This window comes from Bos mutus, chromosome 11, assembly GCF_027580195.1.
Source record: "Bos mutus isolate GX-2022 chromosome 11, NWIPB_WYAK_1.1, whole genome shotgun sequence".
Lineage (NCBI taxonomy): Eukaryota > Metazoa > Chordata > Mammalia > Artiodactyla > Bovidae > Bos > Bos mutus.
Window position 1 is genome coordinate 43,724,684 of NC_091627.1, and position 27,729 is coordinate 43,752,412.

A 27,729-nucleotide genomic window follows, 5' to 3' on the forward strand; every position below is an offset into this window, starting at 1 on the left:
CAGATAGGCCAGCATGTAGAGGCCAGAGAGGTAGTGCTGTCTGGGGAACTGAGGACAAGGAGAGAGGTTTCTGAGGAGCACCCACCAGCCGTGGAGGAGCAGCATCTGGCAGGAATGGGAGCACTGAAGAGTTGTCACCAGGGAAGGCTTTCTCTTTCCAGCTGAGAAAAGTTGAAAGCAAAAGCCAGAGTGTCTAAGGAGAGCCACTCCATTTATCAGAGGATTTTACCAGGAAATAGTGGCCAGTGAAGTAGGGAGGAAACTCATGCTCAACAGAAGCCATCTCATCTAGAAATAGAAGGGACTAATCAAAGATGCCAGAAAAAAAGAAAAGGGTTTCAAGAGCGTCTTATTCCAATATCATCATTACGATTTTGTTCTAAATTAGGATTTAAATATTGTCAGATCTTTAAAAGAGAAAAAGGTGTGTTCACTAACAGGAAAATGACTCTCTCTCAGAACACAAGGGGCCGTCATTGCAAAGCAGCCTAGTAACAGTGAGGGAAACTGCGAGAGTGGCTCTTCACTGGAGTTGAAACTCTGCTCTTGTGAAGCATGGCTGCAAGGACAGGCAGGAGAAAGCCTGACGTGAGGAGGTGGTCAAAGAGGTGGAGAAGGCTTTGCAGAGGCAGATGAGTTACCCGGCTCCTTTGGCACCGTCAAGTTTTAGCTTGCTAGAGGCTGAAAAGTTCTGAGCCTGTTCGTGCTGTCTTTGTGAGAGTGTTCATTAGTTTTCCTAGTCATCCTATCCTGTGTCAATTCTCTGATAATCAGTTAGGTAATGTGGGACTTCCAGACTTTATTTTGAAGATTTATTAATAGATTTCAGTGATCAGTGAATGGGAAGTCTGCATTCAGTTAGACTGTCTGTATTTTCCATGAAAAGATGATTTAACCCAGCTGGCTATATTATTGTGTTTAATAACTGAAACATTTATTGGGGGGGGCATAAGAATATTTCCAAGGTATATAGATGGGTGATTGACTGGTATTTCTTGTGGAACTTGAAAGATAAAATGTAATAAAGGAGAAAGGATAAGTTTGCAAACTGTTGTGAAATCTTTCTCAGTTTATATAGCTAGCTTGTCCTTGTGTCAATTCTTTGGTGCATATTAATTAAGTGCTAAAAGTGGCCTTCAGTTAGTGCAGTCATCTGGTTGTTTGCAAGACGTGAGGGTACAGAAACTTTCAAGAGAAGCAGTGAAGTGCAAACTAGTACCCAGAACCACAAAGCAATGTTGAGAAGTACCTCTCTGAAATTAAACTTGTGAGTATTTTTAAAAATTACCATCACAGTCCTATACTTATAAGAGCAGTGTTTCTTTTCTCCCTAAACAGATATGTTCCTGATAGTTAAATGTGGATGACTGGCCTAATTTCTTGTATGTGCAAGTGAGAGGGAGAAACTCTAAATCCTGAGGGTAGGATTATTTTAAATGGGCTTTTAAGTGTCCCAGAGAGTGAAAGTGTGAAAACCATACTCATGTGTTCACTAAACATTTCTTGCTCATTTGCTAGGAATAAACAATATTTTTTTTAAAAAATCATGCATACTAAAGGGAAAGGGAGTTGACTTCAAAAGCTCTGGGAGGGCCTTTCCTTAGCCTCATGGAGTTGGATTCCCAGGGCCAGGCAGGAATTGCTGTGCTGGGCTGAGGGGGACTCGGCCCTAGGGGAGGGGACTGTGTACCACTTGGTGAGGGACCACATGAGCAGGTATTCAAATGGCCACTTCATGCTTTGACTTCATGGTAAAAGATGCCAGAATCTCAAAGTGGGGAAAGTGGGACACATATATAACATAGATACCTGTATATAACATATATAAAATAAGGCATTTACCTTCAAAAGTATGGGAAGGTGAAAAATATTTTACCTCGGAACTCAGATTGCTTTCCTAAGAACTCAGACCTTTACTGAGCACACACAGAATTCGTGCTTTAGCAAAATCATGCATCCACTCTGGAGACACAAAAATTGTCACTTTGATCTTTAGTTCTTCCAGTAATTCATCTGCTAGAAAATATCCACGTGTCACAAAAATTGTGCAAGTCTAACTTGGTGCTCACTTCAATTCATGAATAACAGTTTAAATTTATTTTAAATTCAAGAGAACCTCTGGCCTCTGCTACAGAGATATCACAGTATTGCAGCTTCTATTTCAATGGCTTCTCTTTAAAGTGAGTGGGTTGTTCGGAAACTGTTAGTAGTGTCCTCTCTGAAAGGCAGAATTCTGGAAATGAAAAATATCTTGGCCTCATGGCAAAATGTTTGAATACTGTGCCACTTAGGCACAAACTGAGCAGGATGCGCTGAGGGCCCGGAGCACGACTTCCATGATGAGTAATTTGGAATGCCATTGTAATGAAATTTTCCAAAGATATACACAAATCATTAGCTTTTAGCACTGGCTATACTTAAAAAAAATCTGTGTAACCTTTTAATTATATCGAGGGTCCAGTAAAAAATCTTTTTCATTCCCTTTCAAGATAAAACAAGAAACATTTTCTCCTCTACCAACATTTTAGCCCAGATTTAATTTCAATAATACCGTCAATTTGATTGATAACAAATCATTACTGAACAGTTCCAATAGGTCTCAACTTGTCTTGATGTTAACGACTTATAATCACCTTTATGTTAGGTCTTAAAGCTTTATTATCCTTAAGTATAACTAGTATAGTGGACCATTAAATTCCAAAGAGATCTGAGACAATATTGATTGGGGTGGCAGCCAAAATTTTAAGGTGCCTGAATTCCTTTTCATAACATCTTTAAACTGAATGTGCATGCCATTTTTAAAATAATCATTAATTTTCCAGGGGAGGTCTCCTGTCCTAGGACTTTTAAATTTGCACCACACACACAAGCCTCCCAAAACTAGTATAAATTTTCCTAATAAATATAAGTAGTTCAAAGCAGAACTTCTTAAGGAGAAGGAAAAGGCTATCGCTGTGAAACTGCGCCTAGGTCCCCCCTGCGTCTTCAAGCCAGGCGTCCCTACCTGCGTGGGCTCTGCCGGGTTTGCACCGCGGCCGAAGCCTGCCACGAAGCCTGCCAAGTCGTTTCCCTCCTGTTCCGATAAAGTACTCTTGACTTGGTGACCCATTTCAAGTGTTGGGCTGAGGACACCGCACTCAAGGGGGATTTGTCCCCACCTCCAGCCGGAGCCTTCATCCTACCTCTTGGACACTCTGAGGGCCACTCATATGTCCGGAGGCGCAGGCATCGGAGAGCGTCTCAGCAGCGGACGCGCTGCCCCCGCCCTCCCGGGACGTCTGTCTCGAAAACCCCGCGGGCAGCGCGGATACCGCGCCCCGCGGTCGGATTTTTCTCTTTCCCCATCTACCACCACGGCCCCCCCCCCCGCCCCGGGACCCTGCCTGCCCGGCTAACCGGCCCCAAGTTGCAGAATAGCTGAGATGCTTGTCATATTTGCGGTCGCGCGACTCAGCAGGCTGTGCGCGCGCGGCACTCGTTGCCGCCTTTGTCACTAGCGGCTCCGTCATTTGCATGAGTGGTCTGAGGGGATTACTGGTGGTTAGTTGTGGTCCCCTGGCCGGAGTGTCTCGTTTCCTCTCCCCTTCTCCTTAAGCTTTTCCTTAAGAGAAAATCAAGGGCGCGCCGGCTGGGTAGGGAGCCGTGGGCGGCGCTGCCACCCGGCATCTCGCGTGCTCCGCCTGCCCCTTCCTGCTCCTGGGGCGGACGGGCCCCGCTCGGCATTTATCGCGCCTCCCGGGACCGCCGGGGGAGGGGGCGGGGCCCGGTCGAGAGGGCGGGGCCCGGTCGAGAGGGCGGGGCCTAGCGGCCGAGGGGGCGGGGCGGGCCGAGGGGCGGGGCCTGCTGAGCCCGGGGCCGGGAGCTCGCGGGAGGCTCGCTGGCCGCACGTCACTCCTGCACAGCTAGTGCTGGAGCAGTGGCTGCCGCTCGCTCGGTCAGGGCGCCCCCTCCGCCCGCCTCCGGCTTCCTCCTCCGCTGCCTGCCGCCGCCGCCGCCGCCTCCTCCTCCACCATTGTATAATGCTCCGAGCGCGCAGGCAGAGGACGGCGGAGTCTTAGCTTCGGTCTCGCCTCCTGCCCGCTCCTCGGCGCCACCCTTGGGCCCCCGGAGCGGGGGATTCCGCATGGAGCGGGAGTAGCTTGAGGAGTGGGCAGAAACCCCTCCCGATGTGCTAGTTCCCAGGTGGAGCTGCATGTGGTAAGTTCTCCCGGCGCCGGCTTGGAGGGGATTCTCGGATGCGCGGGGCTCCGGGTGGGTGGGGGCAGCGCTGGGACCTGGCCAGGGCCGGGTGAGCCTGGAGGGCGGAGGAGGGGCGCCGGGCGGCCGCGAGGGTCGCGGGAGCCTCGGCGAGAGGGACCTGGGCTGGAGCAGGTACCGGGAGGAGCGCTCCCTCCCGCTGCTCCCCGGCCCCGCGCCCTTGGACCCCCGGGGCCGGCGCCGGGTACCCCCAGCGTTCTCGGGCAGATCTGCTGGGGAAGGGCCAGGCAGGGGACGGGCAGTCACGGACCGGGGTCAGGAGAGGGTCGGGAGCTAACCAGAGCCTAACGGTGGGGCGGAGGGAGCTTGGAGCTGTCGCTTTTACATTTGGGATCTGTGTGCGTGTTGTGGCGGTTGTGTTGTTGTGAACGTGCGAGACTTTTTTTTTAAGACTCGTATTGCTGGCGCGACGGCTGCTTCACTTTTCAGTCCTGTGGCCGGGTTTGCATCCAGCTTGCTTTAGTGTATTTCTGTGAGTTGCCCTGTGTTTTAACTTAGAAACATCCCTCTCCGCCCTCTTTTCGCCCGTGCCCAAGTGAATTGATTTTGAATTTGTGTGTTAAACTTGATGTCTCATTAGTTTTTTAAGTTAGAAATCTAAAAGTCATCTTAGTGGTGACCGCCTATGACTGAGAGGGAGGGGGCCGAGGGGAGCCAGCTGTCCCAGGCCCTGGACTTTGTACCAAGACGTGGTGCCTTCAGAGCGCCCCTGCATCGAGAGAAAATCATAAATTCCCTCCACCCTGCCTTGGCCAGGAGTTATCTTACTTTTAGCAGAAATAATAGTAATAGATTGAGATGGGAGTAGAATTCTGTGTTTAGCCTTAAATTTCTCAAAAAGATTAGGTATCATTGTCTTAGAATAACTTTTTGCTTCCAAGCTGGTTAGTTTCAGGATGTTTCAGGAGGTGGAGAGTAAGTTTTTACAGGCACTTAATGGGGAAGGGCGATCAGCAAGGTGAGACGTCCAGTCTCAGACTGTACCAGTTTTCATTTGAATTAAGCTGGACAGCCTCCTTTGGTCTTAAGGAAGATAATAAATGTTTTCAAGCTTTGTTCATGAAATATGCTTTGTGATTTCTCAATATATGTTAAGAAATGTCCATAACGTGTGTAAAGAGCCTAGAAGTTGTACTAGCCAATCGGATCCCTGAGGCCTTAAGTGTTCAAAGTAGCCTTTTATAATTAGAGACGAGTCTCTGACAAGAGTGAAGTGGGCTCTTGGCTCCACTCAACCCCTGGAGGACAGTCCACCTGAGAGCCTCTGGGTTGTTTTGCTGATGGGGGCCTGGGGGCAGGGGCGGGGGGCGGGGGGGAGTTGTTCAGCTACCCAGAAGCCATAACTCACCCCTAGAGCTCCTCCCACTCCTCCCCCTTTTTATAGCAGTCTATTCTGATTTGAGTGTGGTAGGGTGTGCTCTGAGGATGAAAATACCCATCCTGAGATCTCAGCTTCTGGCAGGAGCAAGAAGAGCTTGTTCTTGGATCTCTACTTTAATGTTCATTTCAGCTATTTCTTCGTGGAAAAAAAAGAGAGATAAATGTTAGAAAGTCTGCCTTTAACTTTGTTGATTTACTTAGAGATATTATATGTTAATGTAAAGTTGTTTACGTTCTTCATCAAGTTTGAAACCCTTTAAAATAACTTTATTTCTTTACCCTCCTAATTAAAATGTGCATAACCATGTTGCTCTCAGGTGAGAAAGCTTATGAAATGGATCGGACAGCCTTTTTTTTTTTTTTTTTTTAACATTCAGCTCTGTTCTTTGGGTAATTACGATAGGAGACTTAAATTTTATAATACCAACCAAGTGTAGGACATGAATGTCCTAGTGAACAGTTTTATTGTCAAGCGAGTGTCACAGCTTCTTAGGTAACAGCTGCCTGGGCCTGTTTCCCTTAAAAAACTAAGAAAGGGATATTAGCTCACATTTAGAAATCCTTTAGACTTCTGTTTGTTGAACTGTCCCCTTGAAAGCCTTTTATTTAATTGAGAAGCTGAAATATAAACGTTACCCAGTTGCCATGCACTAAATTATTAATAATGAGCATAGTTAAATGGTATTTATTTTGATATTTTAAAACTCAAATTTGTGTAGCAGCAGATAGCTTTTGGCATATGCTATTTTAAACAGTGTTCCAACGGCAGAATGAGTTGCAACACTACTTAGAAAGGTGCACACACACAAAATAGATAAAAAACATATAAGGGGACATTGAAATACATATGTACATATGTACAAATCAAGATTTTTTCTGTCAAAAATTAAACTGATGAAGAAAATAAAAATAAAAGCATACTTCAAATTATCAGTAACAAGTTATACTAAAAGTTTGCCCACAGTCAAAATATTTTACACTTTAGCTATTAAGAAGATAAAAGCTACAACATAAACTTTTAGAAGTTTCTTTTGCTGTGATTTCTTGTTAAAAAACAAATACTAATAAAAGCATGAAGTTTTATTTTTTATTTTGTTATATCAAAAAAATCAAGACAATTTTGTTAGTATTGTAACATAGACTTTAAAAATGTGTAGGTTAATATATTTTGGAGTATGAACTCTAACTCACTTGTAGAATTTTCTAAAACTTTGTTGCTACAGAATTTCATATTTACTGTTACAGCCTATCCTGTAGGAGATAGTTATAGTTGCAGCAGTTTCTTGGCAAAGCAGGGGTGGGGTGGGGGAAGAGAGAGGACAGAGAGGTGTCTCTGATTACTGAGTGCAAAGATCAGGTGTATGCTCAAGGCACCAGAGGGCAAGCTCCAGTTTTAAGTGAAAATGGCCTTGAAATAAGGGTAACACCCACCTTCACGGTCTTTCCATTAATCTGCACTGACCAGCAGAACAGGATCATTTAAAAATGCGGTGGCCACTGCATATGTACAAGTCATGTCTTTTCTACCAACTGTTAATAATTATTCCTTAAACAGCCGACAAAAACCCCCGAGCTAGGACTCCTGCTTAAAGAAATGTGTGGATATTTAATTTAATTCTAATATTCTTTTTTTTTTTTTTTTTTTACTTGGAGGATAATTGCTTTACAATCGTGGTGTTGGTTTCATTGGCATGAATCAGCCTGTGGCAGGTACACATATGTCCCCTCCCTCTTGAACCTCCCTCCCACCCCTCACCCCAGCCCACCCCTCTGGGTTGTCACAGAGCCCCCAGTTGAGCTCCCTGTGTCTTACAGCAAATTCCCACTGGTTATCTACTTTACATATAGTTAGTTCTAATATTCTTGAAGGGAAGAGCAGCTCACCGAAGTTGGCATATCTTTTAAACAAAATGATTGTCTCCAATGGCCAGTGCAGTTGGCGTTAAAGGCAAACTTTGCCCCTCTATACAGATGCTGGGCAGTCCTGTGAGCAGCACTGTCCCCCAGAGCGCCCATCACTCATTGTGTGGAGCAGTGTCTTTCTCTATGAGCACTGTGTGGCAGTTCATTCTTTGTATGAATCTGTGAATGGCATATGTCAGGCCAAAAAGACGACATTCCTATTCTGGGTAATAAATGGACGCCTTGTTGGTTTTTTTTTTTTTCCTTGAAGATCATGAGACAAACAAAACATGCTTGGCTGTCTAAAAATTTTCTTTGAAATAGAAATTCGAAAATAAAAATATCAGAATATCTTTGCAAACATATGATTGCTCATAGGACAAAACAGATGTATGTCATTTCAACAAGCACCCCAGACAATGAAAACTCCCTTTTGGAAGGGAATTCAGCTCTCTTTGTGGTCGGAGGGCCCTAGGAGCTAGAAAGCCTCCTTCGTCTCCTCTCAAGGTCTCCCGTCCCTCCTCTGAACTTAAACGGGGATCCCTGCCTGGAGTCCCAGCAGCCAGTCCCACAATTTGGTGTATCTGTCTTAGCAACCCAGGAGCACAGAAGCCGTGTTCTGCACCCACTGCAGCTTTCAGTTCGGAATGGAGTCGGCATCTGCTGTCTCGTCTGGCCTCCTCTCACACTTGCACGCCCGTGTGTCCAGAGCTGGGCCTGCCCCTGAGCAGGGACAGCAGAGCCAGGGCCGAGTGTGCCCGCTCGGCGCCGCCCCGAGTGGAGTGAGCCATGCGGATGCGTGGGGCGGGGGCCGGAGGGAGGGGAGCGGGGGACAGCGCCGGGCCGACTGCGCAACTGCTACAGCAGGTCCGACTAGTTTTAGGTGCCCAAAGGCAGCTTTGTTTCTCTAGTAACTCCGAGTAGCAAGCAGCAGACCTCAGTTGTGAACACTCATTTATGTCTGGCCTTACTATGTCTCTGTCCCCTTGCAGAAACCTGTAGCTTCTCAGAGTTGCTCTTTAATCCTCAGCTTTTTTTTTTTTTTCTTTCAAAAACCTTCATAGGTGGTTAACTGAAAAGACGAGGCTAAACCAGGCATTTGTGTGCTTCTGAGGAGTTTCATGAAGTAGAACAGTGAAGGGGAAGGGCTTCTGACTCTTTAGGACTCACACCCCCCCACCCCCCCACTCCCCCACTCACTCACTCACTCACTCAGTTGTCTCTGTGAACCTGTTCAACAAAAGTAAAAAGTATTACTTGATGGTGCCTGTGGTCAGAAAATTAAATAATGAAGCATTACTTGCTGCTGATCAACCTTTAGCCCCTTGCTCTGCTCTTCTGGCTGACTGCTTATCATTCCACGCCAGCCACAGCTCCCCGGCTTCAGGCAGGCCGGCTGGCGTACCCCACCCTGGTGTTTAGAAGTGTTGAGTTAAACTCAGGGAATCTGAAAGTCCCAAGGTCATCTCTACACCAGGACAGGTTTGCATAAAATTCTAGCCACGCCAATGAGATAACGAGGTGGCAACTGTTTTAATCTGAACCTGTCTTAGTAGTTATTCCGTTTTTTAATAATACTTGATACAGATTTGCTTTTCAGATTTCTTCCCTTTTCTTGAGGAGGGAACCTCCATGTTTGTGTACTTCTGTGTCTTCCTTGCAGTCACAGAAAAAGGGTCTGGCAGAGGAATTTGAGCACCATGGTCTGTAGCTGATGAAGAAGTTTTTGCACTGCCTCTGTGCTTGTCACGAACCTGGTGATGGTCTTTTCCGAATAGTTGTTTTTTTTTTTAACAGACTACTTTTTAAAATATTTTTATTATGGCCAGAAATAGAAAATAAAATAGATTTTACCAGATGACGGTTGTTAGCTGTCTAGCAGTAGTTGGTTAGCAAATTCAAAACGTGGATTCCTCAAGTGGCACCTGCCTTCTTGCTTTGGAAGCCTCTAAAGATAGGCAGGGTGAACAGAATGTTCAGGGGTGGCAGTGGGGTGGGGTGGAGGCAAGATCTCCTTAAAGGTCCTTGAAGCTCCTACAGGTTGAAGTTCTGAGAGGTAGTTTCCTTAGAAAATAAATATGTATTGTTTTCAGTGTGGTATTCTGATTACTTTTATTATGTTTGAGTGACTTTGAGTAAAGTTCTGTGGGTCATTAGTTATGGATGCTCAGAAATCCTTTGGAAGAAATACTTTTTATCTCAAAATAGCCCCAAAGTAATTATTTTGTTTATTAAAGAAGGGCTGTCATATTTACAAAGTATCATTCACTGCCTTCAAGCTTAATTTGTATCCTCCTTAACTTTTTCTACTCTGTGAATTATTCAAGTGTATGAAATAAAGTTTAAGTTGTCTTTGTAAAACCTTATCAGGAGTCTGCCTAATTTTTAGAATTAACTTAAACATTCTGAATATGAATGTTACTTATATGAAATAGATATTTACATAGTAGAATAGTTGTTTCTTCCCTTTCTGTGTGTTAGTCACTTCAGTTGTGTCCAACTCTTTGCAACCCCATGGACAGTAGCCCACCAGGCTCCTCTGTCCATGGGGATTCCCAGGCAAGAATACTAGAGTGGGTAGCCATTCTCTTCTCCAGGGGATCTTCCCAGTCCAGGGATTGAACTCAAGTGTCCTGCATTGCAGGCAGATTCTTTACCCTTTGAACCACAAAGGAAGCCCTTCCTCCCTCTCAGGCGTCTCTGAAGTATATTTCTTTTACCTTGTACCTTAAATTTTAATATGCTTCCCTGGTGGCTCAGATGGTTAAGTGCCTACAATGTGGGAGACCCGGGTTCGATCCCTGGGTTGGGTAGATTCTCTGGAGAAGGAAATGGCAACCCACACCAGTACTCTGGCTGGAAAATCCCATGGGAGGAGCCTGGTAGGCTACAGTCCATGGGGTCGCAAAGAGTCAGACACGACTGAGTGACTTTACTTACTTACTTACTTAAATTTTAATACTCATATGTCATATTATAGAAATGTGATAGTTTTCTTTTTAGGGATAGTTTTCTTTTGAGGAATTCAGATTTAGACTATATACAATGTTTAGACTTACTCAATGAGTAAGTAAAGAATATTTCTCTGGTTTTTCTCTTTAGATTGCATGTAGAAGTTAGAAGATAAAGTAAGTTCTATATTTTTGAGGAATATAAAGCATATCTTCTTTTAAGTGATTTTTTACAGTATTAAAGCATTCCCAATTTTAAAACAGAGGAGATTAAAAATTAATAATATCCCTTAAAAACACTTTCATAAAAACACTCCCTAATGTAGCATACTTAGTTTTTGTTAGTTTTATTCAGTGACAAGTTAGTTGGCTAACAAAACCTAGAAGGTAGTAATCTTTTGTTTTAATTAAGATGAAATTTTATTTTCACAGATTTGTTCTAGCAAATTATGTTTACCTGTTTTGGTGTGACCGTTTTATGTATCTGAAGGCCTTCTTTAAAAAAAAAAAAAAACACCATCACATACTTTTGGCAAAGCATTTGGTTTCAACCCTAAGCCTTTTCCCCTCTGACATTGTTTATTAAGGGTCTCTAGTGTGAGCAGAAAAACAAGGTATCTTTGGGGAAAAGATAGTACAGGAGAGTTGAAACCAGAATGCCATCCAAGCAATTATAAGTACTGGAGAAAAAAATGTTTTCATTATGCATGGGAATGGGGGTGGGACAAGAGTGGTTGGCCTTTACTGGCATATAATCTTAAGGGAAAGAAATTCAAATCTAAGAATTCCTTCCCTTAATGTTAATGAGGCTTTAGATTCAGCATGCTAAAGCTGAGTTCCTGACAACAAATTAGTGTGGAATAGCATCATAATTTTAATGTCTATAATAATATATTATTTATAAAAATAATATTATAATGGTTCATATTTACCAAGTTTCCTATGGAAAGATTGGTGATAATAGGTCATCTCTTATGAACATACAATATCATAGAACTTCAATACCTCAAACAGTGATGTAATTTGTAATTTGCATAGGGAGAATTCCAGCAAGTTATACAATCAACTTGCTTCATGATCTCTCTAAGGTTACCAGTGTTTTACAATTTAACGGCTCCTCCCCAATATTCTTTATGAAGTTTTCCCAAAAAACTGCCAGAAGCCATTTCTGTTCAGTGTGGAGGCAATTTCCTGTTAATACAAAGCAATTGGATTGTTGAAGGCTTTTCTATCCTAGTAAAATTCCTACTGCTAACCTTGAGACTCATTGTGTTGTTGGAGATCACTTTAGGACCCCCACTGGAAATTCTGAACTACTGGCTTCTCCCAGTCCGCATCTTATGACTCAGGTTGTATGTTTGTTGTGTGTGTTCTTGCTTCAGGAATCCTCCAGGGATTTTAGTCATGGGTTTTGAAACATCAGTGTTACTTATATACAGACAACAACCTTTTCTTTATACAATATTTCCAGATTTTGAACCATAGCATAATATAGTGTGGTCTTGGCAGGGCTCTTGGCTTGTCAAGCAGTGTCCTATGGAGACCTGAATTAGGGAACAGTCTTGGAAATGTGTATACTTTGAGATCTGTAGATAGAAATTGCGGTGAATAATCAGAATTCAGGAGTGCCTGTTGCTCTCCTGCGCCCCCTTGTGGTTAGATGTGATACTCTCTTTCAAAGCTGAAGAGGAGCTCCAACTTGTAGTGGGCATGCTTGTTTACAAAGAGCATTTATAGCTTTCTTCTGTGTAAAATAGCTTATCAAGTTAATATCATAGTTCTCACTGAGGGTATAAATAGTTTATTGTGTTTGACTTTTTTTTAAATTTGTAGAATTTTTAAAATATGTATTGATGTGTGTGTACATGTTTTACCTTTTTATTATGGAAAATTCCAAACACACTCAAAAGTAAATAGAGTACAGTACATCCCCTTGTGCTCATCATCGGGCTTTAACAATCATCAATATTTTGTCAGTCTTGTTTCATCTTCATGGTCTTTTTTTTCTAGAGTATTTTAAAGCATATTCCAGGCATAGAATCTTTTTTTTTTTTTTTTGCTCATCTTAAATTTAGAAACTGTATAATTCGGCTCAGTCTTTTACTTTAGGTGTGCAGTGCTTTTAGTCAAAATTGTTACATAAACTAAGAGAACTGTAAACATCCTCAGTATCTTTGGAAGGTGACTGATGTCCCTAGCTTCCTAAGAGTTAGGTCTAAAACCTATACCAGTAAGACAGGATATTAGAAATATTTTCTATTACTTAACAGTTACATTCTAAAAAACCTGTTTCTTTCCAGATGTTTAGTAACAAGGCCATAATTTATTCCTAAGAAATATTCACTTGAAATATTATCTCTCACGATTTGTTTACTAAATGCAGTTATCCACATTTGAAAATGTCCTTTTCTTTTTCCAAGAGGAAAGGTTATGTTTGACAAACCAGTCAGAAACCGTCTGCAATTTCATAGAAGTAGATAAAAGTCCTAGGAGGGAAGGCAAGAGTTTCTTACATCCCCAAACAGTAAAAGCTGTTGTTTTAATTGACTTCAAGGTTGACTTCCTGGCCGAATTTCGGTTTGTCTCCAGGCTTTAAGACGCTGTCGAGAAAGCCCGGGGATTGTTCGCCGCGGGACCCGTCCGACTGGAGTCTGATCACGGATGCGCGGCCGCGCGCTACCCGCGGCAGAGAGCGCCGCCGGGAGAGCCCGGGGAGGCGCCTCCGCAAACAGTGGTGTCGGGTTACAGCCTCGGAGCCGCGCCGAGCGCGCCTAACTGGCTTGATCTAGTGACTGGCTTCATAATTACATTGCTGATTTGTTAGGGAAGGCTTTGTCTTACTTAGCAATTAGCATGGATGTTACTGCAGGGACCTCATCCTGGATGAGCTTGGGCTTAAAAAAAGAAAGAAAAAAATAGGCTTCCCCGATAGGGGCAGCTTTAGGGGTTCAGTTACTTACCCTCCCTTGTCTTCTGGGAGTAAACACGCAGAGGCTTTCTCCCTGTTGGAATTTTGCCCGTGTTTCTGCCATTCCCGGAGGCCGGAAGCAGTCGCTTTGGGGTCTGCAGGCAGCCTGGGGGAGTGCTGACCCCCGCACGGCCTCCCGGAGGCTCACCACCAGGAATTGGGGGAACTGCACGGGTCACAGTGCATGGAACATCCCCGCTGGCAGATCCTTGCAGGCACCCCACTTTCTTTTTTAAATTAATTTATTTTAATTGGGGGATAATTACAATATTGTGATGCTTTTTGCCATACATCAACATGAATCAACCACGGGTATACATATGTGTGTCCCCCATCCTGAACCCCCTCTCCCACTTCCCTACCCACTCTTTTCCTCTGGGTTGTCCCAGAGCACTGGCTTTGGGAGCACCCCACTTTCTGTCAGCTCTCTCCCAGATCTGCCAGCACCCCCCCCCCGCATGTCCCTTCAGGGTGTCCTCTAAGTCGTGTCCCCCCACCCCCACCCCGCGGCTTCTGCTGTTACCTGGGGGAGGAAGGGTGTCAAAAGCCTACCCATTATCAGATTCCTGAGTGTTGGATGTTGATTAAGGTGTAATATTTTAACAGTGTAGAAAGTTGTCTAAGGGAACCTGGCTTCCCCTGTGGAACAAGGAGGGGGCCTTTCCTTCCTGCCTGGGAGGTGATGTGTGGCCAGCTGACAAAAGAGCTCTTCCCAGAGTTCGCTGGAGGCTGGTGGCAGGCGTCCTGTTCAGGAGCAGGGGCTGCACTTGGACCACCTCAAGAGCAGGACCCAAAGCACACCCTAAGGCAGGCGTCAGAGAGGAGAGATGAGAATGTTCTGTGTTTCAGAAGTTGTCTCATCGGCATTTGTAGCCAGCCTCTCTCCTGCTCTGGAGAGACTGTCACCCACTCAGTTTTGCCAGGGGCAACTTCTTTCTTCTTCCACTGCCCCCGAAAGAAACTGAAAGCATGCGTGTGTTTCCATTTACAGGACTTTGGGTTTGGCGGCTCAGGATGTCTGAGTGAGGAAATAGCCTCTGCTAGCCTGGTTGAAGACACTCGTCACACGTCATAGCTTCTTTTTTCTTCAAACTGGGTAGCTCTATGAGGAAAAGGCATCATTCTGAGTCATTAGCGTTACTGTGAACGCCTCGTTTTTATAATTTTTAGTGTCAGCATGGGCACTTCTGGACCCTTCAGCAGCCAGTAGTCACACCACTTGTCACACAGGACGGTGTGGTTGAGGAGACCCGGGACTCTTATTAGGAGCCTTTCACTTGAGAGCTGTTAACCAGTGACACGGGCATACAGAAACGTGCACAGGTCCTGAGTGTGCAGGCCAGTGACTCATCGAACAGCAGACGCCAGCCTCTTCACCCTGGTGAGGACCTAGAGCGAGACCCGCTCCCGGGGAGCCCAGAGCCCCACTAGGAGCTACCCTTCCCTGACGGCAGACACCAGGACTGAGCTCTGCCCTGTAAACCGACTGTTGAGACAACATGTCACTTAATCGTGAAGCCCGCTATGCTCCTGAGAAAGGAAAACCCTGGATTTCTACTTGTCACTTACTGGTCCAAAAGGAAATTGGAACAAGCTCTTGAAAATGTACACAAGGTACAGACCATCCAGCCTTGAGGTGTTTTAAAGTAATAACTTTCAGGATTCCCCCGTGTGCCCCGCCTCTGTGTGTGGACGAACGAGTGTGTGTGAGCATCGGGTGGTGCGGAGCTGGGAGCCCTTTCCACGTCTGCCTTGGTGTGCTGGCTGCTTGCCGCCCCTCCTGGCTGCCTCTTTGATCATATGGTCAGTCTTACCCTCCCCAGTGATTTCCTCCCTTCAGAAATTGGAACTAAGCTATCAATCCTGACCTTCTTTTAAAACACCTTTTGCAGCATTAATTCCCGTGGTTACTGAGTAGGATTTTCCTTCTGGAGGGTTTTCCTTCTGTTTGGGGTGATAACTGTTTGGGGGGATAAACTGAGTTAAAGTCTTTTGCATCTTTTTTTGACCCCCCCCCCTCCACCCCCACTGAGCCAGAAAGCCAGCCCCCATGGTGGGCCGGGGCAGGCTCCCAGTTTGGGCCTTTCATAAGCCCCAGCGGTGATGCTGCCCTCAGGGGCCACGCACAGCCCCTCCGTGCACCTATCAAGTCAGCGGCCCCCAGGCTCTGGGCCTCTAGGAAGCACTGGTGGCCACAGCGGGCTGCAGGTTAAAGCAGTGGGTTTTGTTGTTAGTGGGGATTACACAAGTGGTGGTTTGCAAAAGTGGATTTAATATTGTTAATTTTAAAATCATAATTAGTTCGTGGGGAACCTGGTGCTCAGCCATTCGTAGACAGCCTTTTGGGCTGGGGTTTTGTATGGAGCAAAGCAGCTCTCTCGCTGCGAGCTATTGAAAGTCAGCCCTCGACAGAAGTGTTTGTATTATTACAATAACCAAAAAAAGGAGGGGAAAAAGAAAATCGTAACATTTATTTTGACAGTTCAAATAATATTAAAGGACGGTGTTTTAAACAGTTTTTCCAAGGCATAGCTGTAAAATAATTGAAAAAACACTGAGTTTAAGAGAACTTTTTTGATTGCTTGTTTTTTCTTTTTTTTTTTTTTAATGTTTGCGTCTTTTTCCTGTAGTGCTTTAAAAATGTAAAAGCTATGAAATGCTCCTTTTAACACATGGGTACTATTTCAGTTTCTCTCAGGACACTGGGCCTCACTACCATTCACTCTGTGATCACGGCAAGAAGAACCTAGGCCCCAGTGAGCTGGTGGTATCACATGTATCAGTCTGAGAAACTGAGATTTATCATTAAAATTGAGCTTAGGACATCTTACTTCTGCATGTAGTCTTTCTTTTTTGATGTCAGTTGCCATCACAAAGCTACTCATTCTTTGTTTCCTTACCTGCTTAGGCACAAATAGGGAAGCAGTTTAAACTCAAGATTTAATTGAGTAAAGGTATTCTCAGGCTTAAATATGAAATAGCTGGGTGGAGAAAAAAGGAAGTCGTGGTTGTCAAAATGAGGTCCCTAGACCAGCATTACCTGGAAACTTGCTGAAAATATAGAGCTCGGTCCTCCACACTAGACCAAATGAATGAGAATCTAGGATAGTGGGGGGCGGGGGGAGCATTCTTTTACCGAGCCCCCTCTGTGAATCTGATGCTCACTCAAGTTTGAGAACTGAAGAATGAGAGAGGCACGCACAGCTTTCTGGATGCAGGGTCCTTGCCCACCCTCAGTGCCTCCGGTCCCAACAGATCTTACCCAACGCCTGCCCTGTACAGCTGTGCCCTCTGAGGTTCGTTCAGACTTCCCCTTTGTCATACCCTCCCTTCACGCCAAGTTTACACCCAGAGCCAAAGACACACATCTCTGTTTTTGTTTTACAGTCCGTCTCTGGCTGTCCCTCAATGTCTTTTCTCATTCTTTCCATTTACTATTCATCCAGTCGCTATTTCTGAAGCATCTTCTGTGTGTCAGGGACTGCCTTACCTTGAGGATACAGAGATGAACAGAACTGTCTAAAACCCTCAGACAGCTTACCGTCTGGGGTGGGACACGTTCACCGAGAGGCAATCCTGCCTTAAGTATAAACCTCAAATCCTATCTCTGGAAGTCTCTCCCCGGTCACCCAGTCTGTACTGATCTCTGATTCCTGACTGTGGGAGTCATTAGAATCTGGAATTGCAAACCCCCAAATAATATCTTTTCCTGCTTCTCTGGTTCTTTCTCTTCTGAGGAATCGCCTAGTGACATGTTACTGTTGACCATCTTCCCTGGGCAGATTTGTAGCATTTGAGGGCAGGGTCTTTCCTAGTGAAAGTGGCTTGACTGAAAGCCAGGTTTGGTATCTGGAGAGTTTTATTCACTATTAAACCTCCTGGAAAACTCCCACAGAGAAGTGTCCATTTGTATTGCTCCCTATGAGTTTTTGTTCTCTCTTTTCAAAACTTAGATTGCTGCAGTTAATACTTGCCAAAATTTATGTTAAGCAAATCAGAATGTTAGGGGTTTGTTTCTAACAAGTTTATTGGGGAGGGAAGGTATTTTACCTTGAACTGTATATTAATAGCCAGTGAATATTCAATCAAAAGAGTGACTGTGGTTAGTTTTAGACCCCTCTAGGTGGGCAGGAAAGGGAGCGAGCACGCACCTCACTCCTCCATGTCAGGGTCTCTAACCACCCTGAAGTTCCGGATCTCCTTTGGGCCTTCTACTGAAAGACTGGATAGAAGACCACGGGCTTTGGGCCTGGGTCTTCACAAGTCGAGGGAGGAGGCAAAGTGAGGTGCTGAGTCTCGGGGTAGCCTGGAAACCAACTTGTCACAAGCTCCTCTTTTCAGGGAACTCCAGGCTACCATCCGGTGTCCAGTTCCACTCCAAGGGGCCTCTGGTGCAGGAACAGCACACACCTCCTGCCACACCCCCACCCCTGTTACCCTGAAGCCCTTAGTGACCTCCAGCTACTGCTCCATCTTCACTCTGCAGCCAAGTGGGGCCTTTTAAAAGGTCACATGCCTCTCCAGTGGCCTGAAGAGCTACTGCTGTTGTCTTGGAGTGCCTGAGGAGAGGCTTTGGGCAGCCTGGCCCTCGTATTTTTGAGAGGCTTGTCTTGTCTTTGAATCGTGTCTGTTCCATGTTCACACATCTCCAAGTGAGGGTCCTTCTCACCTCCCTCCCACTTCCAGGAATTGGAGGCCTCTTCTGAAAGTGGGCAGACAGAACTCTGAACAGCATGTTAAGCAAACTTTGGGAAAACTTTTTTTTTTTTTTTTTTACAAATTTTAAATTAAAAAAAAAAATGTAATGTTCTACATAAGAATGTGGGTTAGATTTTACCATGTCATTTTTCACTCCTTTTTGTAAAAATGTAGCTAGAGTTCAGATTACAAATCAGGATTGTGTGCATTTTGGAATCTTACTGGGTGTGTAGAGCAGTTTGCCTCATAAAACAAAATAGAAAAATGAAGCCAAACCTGCTTTGAGAGATACTCTATCATGGGTCCTTATTTACACATTTGAGAAGCATCCAAGATTCAGTTCATCTATCTGTTCCTGCTCATGGATTTGGCGTACCCAGGTCCTCCTCCTTCCCCTTCCAGACAGCATTACAGATGTCTTATCAGGCTTTCTCTAAATCATTCGGATCCATATCACATCACAGAGCTGTGACCAGCTTTGTTGTTGTCGTTGTTTAGTCGCTTAGTCATGTCCAATTCTTTGCGACCCCCTGGACTGCAGCACACCAGGCTTCCCTGTCCTAAACTGTCTCCCAGAGTTTGCTCAAACTCATGTACATTGAGTCGATAATGACCAGCTGCTGCTGCTGCTAAGTCACTTCAGTCGTGTCCGACCCTGTGCGACCGCATAGACAGCTGCCCACGAGGCTCCCCCGTCCCTGGGATTCTCCAGGCAAGAACACTGGAGTGGGTTGCCATTTCCTTCAATGCATGAAAGTGAAAAGTGAAAGTGAAGTCGCTGAGTCTTGTCTGACTCTTAGCGACCCCATGGACTGCGGCCCACCAGGCTCCTCCGTCCATGGGATTTTCCAGGCAAGAGTGTTGGAGTGGGGTGCCATTGCCTTCTCCGAATGACCAGCTAGATCATTCTAATTGGAAATCAGGTGCTTCTCACAGTGAAGTATCTCTCTGAAAAGTATCTCCATCGATCTCCCTCAGCCATGAGAATTTGGCTAACCATGCCTGTAGTACCACGTGCTTTTTAAATAGTTAAGTTCTATGTGCTTGCTGATTATTTCTAGAGAAATGTGAGTTATTGAAAAAGTCCTGTTGTTTTTTTCCTGGTAACAAGTCTTTAAAAGACAGTTCTGTGTGAATGACTGAAAGAAAGGAAACATCTGCATTGTCTTTCCTGAGTGTTACTTCTCCTTCAGAGAGCCAGTAAACATTTAAAGTAGCCATAAGCTTACATACTTGTTTTGAGGCATGTGTTTGGTTTACATTTTGGGACAGTGCCTCTCAAACTTTCTGTGATGAAAGACCATCTTCTTTGTGTTTTCCTCCTTTATGGACTAATACTTCAGTGAAACCTGACAGAATACTGGAAAAATGAAATGAGTTACACGGATGTAAAAATAGAAGCCTCATTTTAAAAAGTTTTATTTACAAAATATAATTACTCTGTAAATCTGCCATAAAAATTTCTAAGCAGTACAGAATTTCTACTTACCTCATTGTGAACCAGTAATAGTTTGTAGACTGGTTCCATCTATGGATCACACTTTGAGAAACACTGTTTTAAGAGAGAGAGATAGTGTGTGTGTGTGTGTGTGTGTGTGTGTGTGTGTGTGTGTGTGCGTGCGTGCACGCGCACGCACGCACTTGTGTACTCTCACACACACTTGGGTGTATTGGGTACATTCAAATTATAGTGTATAACATAGGTTATGTAACGGCCTTATATGATAGCTAAATGCATATGGTGAGCTCTTTGGTAAAAGTGGGGCTTCCCTGATAGCTCAGTTGGTAAAGAATCCACCTGCAATGCAGGAGACCCCGGTTTAATTCCTGGGTCAGGAAGATCTGCTGGAAAGGGATAGGCTGCCCACTCCAGTATTCTTGGGCTTCCCTTGTGGCTCAACTGGTAAAGAATCCACCCGCAAAGCAGGAGACCTGGGTTTGATCCCTGGGTTGCGAAGATCCCCTGGAGAAGGGAAACGCTACCCACTTTAGTATTCTGGCCTGGAGAATTCCATGGACTGTATAATCCACGGGGTCACAAAGAGTTGGACACGACTGAGCAAGCTTCACTTTCACTTTTTTTTTCCTTTGGTGAAAGTGGAGTTTTTCTGGATGTGGCATTAAATTGTAAGCAAATACAAATGGTATATACTTGAATACAGTTATCTGTTTCAAAATACAGCTGTCTGAGTGTACTTCTGATAGATAAAGTAGCAAGTGTTTTGTACTGTGAAATGAAGTCGCCTCCTCTCTGATTCACACTCAGGTTTAAATGGGCACAGATACTTTAGATAGGAAATGTCCTATGCCGTGTGTACATACAAATGAGACAGCACTGAGCAGAGCAGTAGGAAATGCTGCTGTCATGTGAGGCACTAGATAAACCCTTTGTTACTATCATACACACCTTCTTTGCCTCAGAGAACAGTTAATTATGGGACTGGTCTTTGGTCCTAGTGATTGACAGCCATTTTCTTAATGTTTACGAAGTGGGGGGAAGTGTTTCCTATAAGTAACTCCACATTCTTTACAAGCGTTAACAAAGTCTCAGGCTGATTCTGACTTGATGGATTGCAGTTGTCTTCGTTCTCTGCTGGAGACTGAGCCACATGAAGGCAGCCACCCGGAATGGGACTTGCGCGCCAGGCTCTGTGTCCACCTGCACGTCTGGCCTTCTTCCACAAAGCCGAAGAAGGAAGTTTTATTATGGTTAGCCTTATCCCTTTAGGATGAGACTCCCACTTTAAAATGATAATAAGGTGTAGGAGAAGTTGTTAAGCTCCTTGAAGACCAGGCTTTATTCCTGTGCCGGACGACCCACTTTCTGGCAGAGTGCCCAAGGCAGTGTAAATGCGGGATGAGTTAAAGGATTAAAGGAGGTCATTCAGTAAAAGGCAAGTCACCTTTAGAAAAAAATGCTGGGTAACTGCAAAGCACTTTCTTGTGTGTGACATCATCAAAAAGAGTGAGTGGCCTTGAGGAGAGCATTAACACGCCCCTCTGGGTAAGCATTGTAGAGGGGGAAGGAACAAGCCACGGGCCTAGCTTGATGAGAAGCCCGTCTGCGGGTCTGAACGATGACACAAGGACAGCTTTCTTGGTTAAATCGTTATAAAGTGGGGTCTGTGAGACACAGACCAGTGGACTTGTGATTGCTTGGTTTAGATGCTGAAGTTCTGAGAGGAAGGGCCAGCTGCTCTCCAGAAGGCTCAGGCATTTGGGGGTGTCTTCAATCAGGACAGAGCACAGGAGGAGGCTGCCATATCAGGCAAGGTGGGCAGGAGTTAAAACCCATTCCCCAGTGCTCAGGGTGTGAGATAGGAGGTGGTTGTCTCTTTGAAATCGCTGCAGGAATCACAGTAGGTATTTTAAGAAATGTACCCAGTACTCAAACAGCAATACTTATAATCACAGGAAATTGCTTTTAAATTAGTCCAGTTGCACTCAGGTATGACAGCCTATGATGAAACTTAGCCACGGAAAAACTTGGGTTGGGAAATCCTGCACTTGATTCTTGACAGAAAAGCGATAGCAGCTCCATCACTGTGGTCATTTAATACAGCCTAAGCCCTTCACCACATGTCACCAAACAGTCAGGCTCTGTGCGTGATGGGGAAGAAAGCAGTGTTTTGAAAGCATATGCAGTTCTACTAAAACTGTACATGTTCCCCTTTTTCCAACTGCGTTCTTTTCATCATTCCAGGTGTGTTCAAGCTGTAACCTGTGACACCTTTACCTGTTTAGGTCATAGCATTGTCAGTGTTTTCTTGGGTTTTAAAAATAGATCTGCTTGGTAACAGGGTAGGTAGGCACAGGCACACAAGCGAGAAAGTCAAAATCACGGTTTCCATGGTAATGTTTAACTTGTCTGTGTCGTACACATTTCTCAAGAAATACATTCAACAGACTACCCAGTGATAAAAATTGCTCCACCGCCACACAGAGGTAGATTTCCCAATGAATTCCTCTGTTGTAACCAGCCCTGGTCAGGGAACTCAGGTCCTGAGTCCTGACCTCTGAAATCGGCATCTTTTTTGAAAACGGGAGGGGGGCGGGGTGGAATTCGTTTCTGTAGGATTGATTCCATCTCCTTCCTTTCTCCTTGTTAGATATATGTTGGGGAAAGGAGGAAAACGGAAGTTTGACGAGCATGAAGATGGGCTGGAAGGCAAAATCGTGTCCCCATCAGACGGTCCGTCCAAGGTGTCTTACACCTTACAGCGCCAGACTATCTTCAACATTTCCCTTATGAAGCTCTACAACCACAGGCCCCTCACCGAGCCCAGCCTGCAAAAGACCGTGCTCATCAACAACATGTTGCGGCGCATCCAGGAGGAGCTGAAGCAGGAGGGCAGCCTGCGGCCCGCGTTCCCCGCCTCCGCGCCGCCCGCCGCCGCCGCCGCCGCCGCCGACCCGCTGGGCTCCAGCTCCCGGGAAGCGCCGCCCGCCTTCAGCCAGCCCGCTCCCGCGCCCTGCGAGCTGGGCGGCGCCGCGGCCCTGGAGGCCTGCCTCACCCCCGCCTCGCTGCTCGAGGACGACGACCCGGACACGTTTTGCACTTCGTCGCCGGCCGCCCCCGCCAGACTCGCGCCTCCCGCCCTCCTCCCGCCGGAAAAGGACAGCTTCTCCTCCGCCCTGGACGAGATCGAGGAGCTCTGTCCCACATCTACCTCCACGGAGGCCGCGGAGGCCGACGGCCCGAAAGGGGACTCCTCCTCCGGGGGGCCCGGCGCGCCTCAGAGACCCGAGGGGCTGCAGGAGGGCGGCCGGCCTGAGGACCCGAAACTGATGGACTCCCTGCCTGGCAACTTTGAGATCACCGCGTCCACGGGCTTCCTCACAGACTTGACCCTGGACGACATCCTGTTCGCCGACATTGACACGTCCATGTACGACTTCGACCCCTGCACGTCCGCGTCGGGGACCGCCTCCAAGATGTCCCCCGTATCGGCCGATGACCTCCTCAAGACGCTGGCCCCCTACAGCAGCCAGCCCGTCGCCCCGAGCCAGCCATTCAAGATGGACCTCACCGAGCTGGACCACATCATGGAGGTGCTGGTCGGATCCTGAGCCCCGGGGCCCCCGCACCTGCTCCCCACCCCACCCCCCGCACCCCGACAGCTCTCCGCACTGTGCATGCACCCTTGCTTGCCTTTTTCTGAGAAGAACATTCTACAAAAGGATCACACTAGTTTTTGCTTTGAGCAGAGTTGGAGTGCCTTCATCCAAGTATGACCACTTTTAATATGCTTTTTTTGAGTGGTTCCTCAGAGACCTACTACCCGGGAATAAGAAAGAATACATTTGAAGACGATGTGGCTGTGTTGAATGACAAAAACAGTTCAAGTGAAGCACAAGGAATAAGTTGGGAAAGCTGTAAATTGCATGTGCATATTTGTCTATTTTTTCTATAAGTTTTATTGCAAGAGTTAAAAAAAAAAAAGAATATATATATATATTATTTAGATAATCTCAGTACCTTTTCCGGCATTTTCGCCCTGTATAGGTTGACTTGGCAATTCAGCCTTTTTAGAGGCATTAACTACTCCTCGTAAGTGTTGCATTTACATGGCTGTTTAGAAACTGCTGCCCAAATTTATTTTATATTTTTGTACAGATTCTGCAGTTTATGATATTGTTTTTCTAAAAACAAATGCTGTTTATACATATGAGATAGCTATTTTGATAGGATTTGCTCACATAGTTCCTGCAAACTTCAGATGTACAAGTTGCACTTGTACTTTTATAGAGTTGTAATGTTTTATATGTGTTTGGTGCAAAGAGAAAATTGGATCAAATCAATCCGCAGTTGATGTCCCCAGATGCAAACACACACACACACACACACACACAGCGCTTTAAAAAGGGCCAGGAGATATCACACCCAAATTTCATGAGCACTGACCCCCTGGCATGAACACCCGCCAGCACTGTGACTTCCAAAGCCAGAGCCACGTGTGCTCATCAAGCTTGCATTAAGCAGTTGGCGGGAGGCAGCCATGGAGCTCCGGGTTTACATGATGGTTCTCTTTCGCTCGCTCTCTGAAGGGGAAGGCTACTAAGTATTCTATTTATGCCAAGTCTGCGCTTTTAATTGTTTTTATTTTTTTTTAAACAAAACCCCAGATCTTTCCGTTTTTGGCATAATTTTTATGAAGACCTGAAATTTTACACACGAACAGAATTTTATGAAAAGCGACCAACCTCTTCATGGAACTAAACCCTATTGCAATGTTTAGGGCTCACCAAGAAGGAACTCTTCCCCCGGAAGGCATCCATCATGTTGCTCAGTTGTCTTTTCCGGCTTCCCTTCCCTAGAGCTTTCATTCCCTCTGTTGCTAAGTGCTGAAAATGGCACCGTCACGATCTCCACAGTGAGCCTGACTCTCCTCGGCCCAGCCTGGGATGCACTTGTGTGACGCCCATGGCTCTTGAACCAGGAGTTGGCCCCGTTACATCACGGCCTCTTATCTGGTTGCTTTCTCGAATCAACTGCTTTAACTTCACTTTACAAGGCTGTTTTACCCAAATACACAGGACTGTCTATGCATGTCCCCCTCTGCCCCTACTTTGCCATCCTCTCTCTGCCAGGAGAACTAGCTTTTTATTCCTAGTGATCTACTTTTAATTTTAGAATGTTTGCGATGTATCATGCTTGTTGCCGAAATTGTTTATGGCCTTTCTGTCTCAGTTTTTTCTTTTCTTCCGATGGTACTTCTGCTGGTTACAACCTATATTGTTGAAACGCAGATGGCTTCTTTAGGAGTAACTTTTATATTTATTTAAGAATTTTTAAATTATGGGATTTGTGTTGTTGTTGTTGTCTTTGTTGTTGGTCATTTGTCAATATTCAGTCACCAATTCTGCTCACTTCTTGCCATGGATAAAATTGAGTCTTTCTGGCCAATTAAAAAAAGACAGCTTTATAAAATGGCACTTTATACAAGCCATAGATAGTTTTATTTTTATAATGCACATGGCAAAGCAAATACATTTGTGATGAAGGAACTGCTCATCTAAGCAGAAGATTCATGTATGATATGATTAAATCTTTCTACATTCTGATTTACTCCCCCACCCCAACCCCCCCCCACCTAAATGTGTTTTTAAAGGCTAATTATCAACTCATTCAAGCAGTGAGGAATCGATCAAATTGCACTGTTCTCCTGTAAGCACCCTCCACCAGACACCTCTTACTACTACAGATGTGTCATTCCCTATAATAGGACCAGGGACCACATAGTTAAGGTGAGGGTTTTTGTAGATGCTTCCAGTGTCACTGTGCCTGTCCATTTGAAGCGCTTCCTTTTCCTGTAGAGAACAAGACCGCCCAGACGCCACGCTTCTGCTAGCTGGAGGACCCAGCAAACCCTCCACATGCCGCACACAGACACATTCGTGTCCGTGCACAATAGTGTTCATTATCCCGGACAATAACAGGGTAAGGCAGCTGATTTGCCATTGTTAAAAACTGATTGATAGTAACTTAGAACAACTGTACTTTGGTTGGATTAGCAAATTGTGTGTTTAAACAAGTCCCATATGTTGGGCAGCAGTTCAAATAAGCACTGCGAAATGTTGCCCACACGTGGTTCTCCCACTCTCCCGCATTGATAAGGCTGGGCTTCAGGATCAAAACAAAAACCCCCAACAGCAGCACGCAAGTGCTTTTTAACTCTGGATACCCTTGCCATGAATTCTTGGTATTCAAGGTCTAATGAGGAAGAACAAGGGAAGTTAGTGGCCCTTTTTCGAAAGAACAAAACCACCAAGTGTTCCAGTTATCTTTGTGTCTTATTTTGACAAAGCGATGTCCCAACAGGGAAGAACGTGAGCCTGTGTGTGATCTCCGAGCCCCAGTTCGAGCGTGGGACGTGCGTCCACATGCCACCGGTGGCAGTGCCTTCCCCCTCCTGAAGGACACCACATGGGTTTCAGAGTCAGGCAGGCAATGTGAGGTGCCTTTACGAGAGCGACATGCTGGGTGGGGCTGGGAGAGGACAATTATTGACAGTGATGTGCAATGAAGTGACAAGATGAGAGCAGAATAATAAGAGCTTTGAATTTGAAGTGATTTTTTTCATAAGTTATTTATTCCTTTTTTTTTTCTGTGTAAATATATTTATTTTACTGTGGAGCTCTAACAACATCTGGATGGTAACATGTGCAGAATGTAAGTAGGAATGTATTCTGTAGGAATGTCAATCTGTACTAGAAGGGGGTCTGAGCCAGACCCCTGGGTCTTCTCATCGTATGCACAGTCCACATTCATTTTTACTCTCTTCTCTAAAATATGGGTCTATTTGAAATATGCAAAAGGTATGGATGAGGAATGTTTTAATACCTCCAAATTTTTAAGAAAAGCATCAAAGGGTTGATATTTTTAAACTTTTTTTAGTCGCACTTTCTCTCTATGACAGAAGGGGCAACCATACCACTGACACCCTCGTTCACACCAAAGGGTGAGAACTAGCCAAGCCACCTCCACCGGAGAAGTGTCTTTCTCAATTGTGCTGTTTATTGCCATAGCCCCTCAGAGTGTCCCAACTGCCCTGAGATCAATCAAGGAAAATTTCTTAAATAAATAAACTCCAAAGAGCCAAGTGTCAACTTACGGATCATTTTTAAAGCTTAAATTTATTAACCACCCTTGGTGGTAAATAATGAATTATGAATCTGCAGGGCAGCCTTCTCAGATGACAGATGTTAAAACAACAAAAAAAAAAGAAAACCAACCAGAGAGAGAGACTCTACGTTGTGCAGCGATTGTTATTCTCTATATGAATTGTCTTAATTTCAAAATCTTGCTGTTACAAATTGAACCTTTATACACTTTCTGAAAAGAATTGAAAAGAGCATATTTAACCTTTTCTGGCTGTAAATGGTTAACTTCCTGTAACTGCCAGTGGCAGTGAGGTGTGTGCGTCCTGCTTATGTACAATTGTTTTCAGGGCTTCTGAGAATGAGTCTAAATGGTTCTTGAAAATTAGCCAGGATCAAGTACTATTGCAAACAAAGCCAGTAAAAATTGTGGATGTCTTTTGGGGATAACAAGTTTGGAAGAGAAGTGTGGTCCATACAACCAAGATTTGGAACAGATGTACATAGCAACATGTTTGGTGCATGGTTTTTGAGGAGGGCTTTTGTCAAAAAGGAGGTGTAACCTTTCCCCCACAGACCTGAGAGCTGTGCCTTTTCTATGCAATATTACAGACGTTACATCAGAACCCAGATGGTTGTATTCACATGTAGGTTTGGGCTGTAATCTGAACAATTGGACAGATTAAATGTACATGGAAATGAGCAGTCTTACTTTTGTAGTTTTATATTATACAATAAACAGTTAAAAGATGAGAGAGGTGTGTTTGCAGTTTCCTTCTGCCTGGAGTACAGCCAGCTTGTATGTCACCGTCTGCCCGTGTCGGTGAATGGTGCCCCTCCCACCCCCCACTGCCTCCCCTCAAGTTGGTGCTATCACCGTCTCCCTCTGTCTTGTCTCAGAAGCACTTTTCTCTGTTGGTTCTCCCGCTGCCCCTTGGGTGCTTCTCAAACCTCCTTCTCCAACTCTTTCTA

The 27,729-nt window shown here is 45.1% G+C and overlaps 1 protein-coding gene across 4 annotated transcripts in view; it reads left to right on the forward strand.

Annotated features, from left to right (window-relative positions):
* Nucleotides 1–27,510, forward strand: part of SERTAD2 (SERTA domain containing 2) — a 116,079-nt gene extending 88,569 nt beyond the window's left edge. Inside the window, exons 1-3 of one of the 4 annotated variants that reach the window (XM_070379370.1) lie at nt 3,858–4,197; nt 14,450–15,072; nt 22,266–27,510. In XM_070379370.1, the coding sequence (XP_070235471.1) occupies nt 15,062–15,072; nt 22,266–23,226 (972 nt within the window). In that variant the 5' untranslated portion in view covers nt 3,858–4,197; nt 14,450–15,061 and the 3' untranslated portion in view covers nt 23,227–27,510. Of the gene's footprint in view, nt 1–3,857; nt 4,198–14,449; nt 15,073–22,265 lie in introns of those variants that run through there. The other 3 variants (XM_070379369.1, XM_070379371.1, XM_070379372.1) reach the window with 3 other exon arrangements.
* Nucleotides 27,511–27,729: the final 219 nt, after the last annotated feature.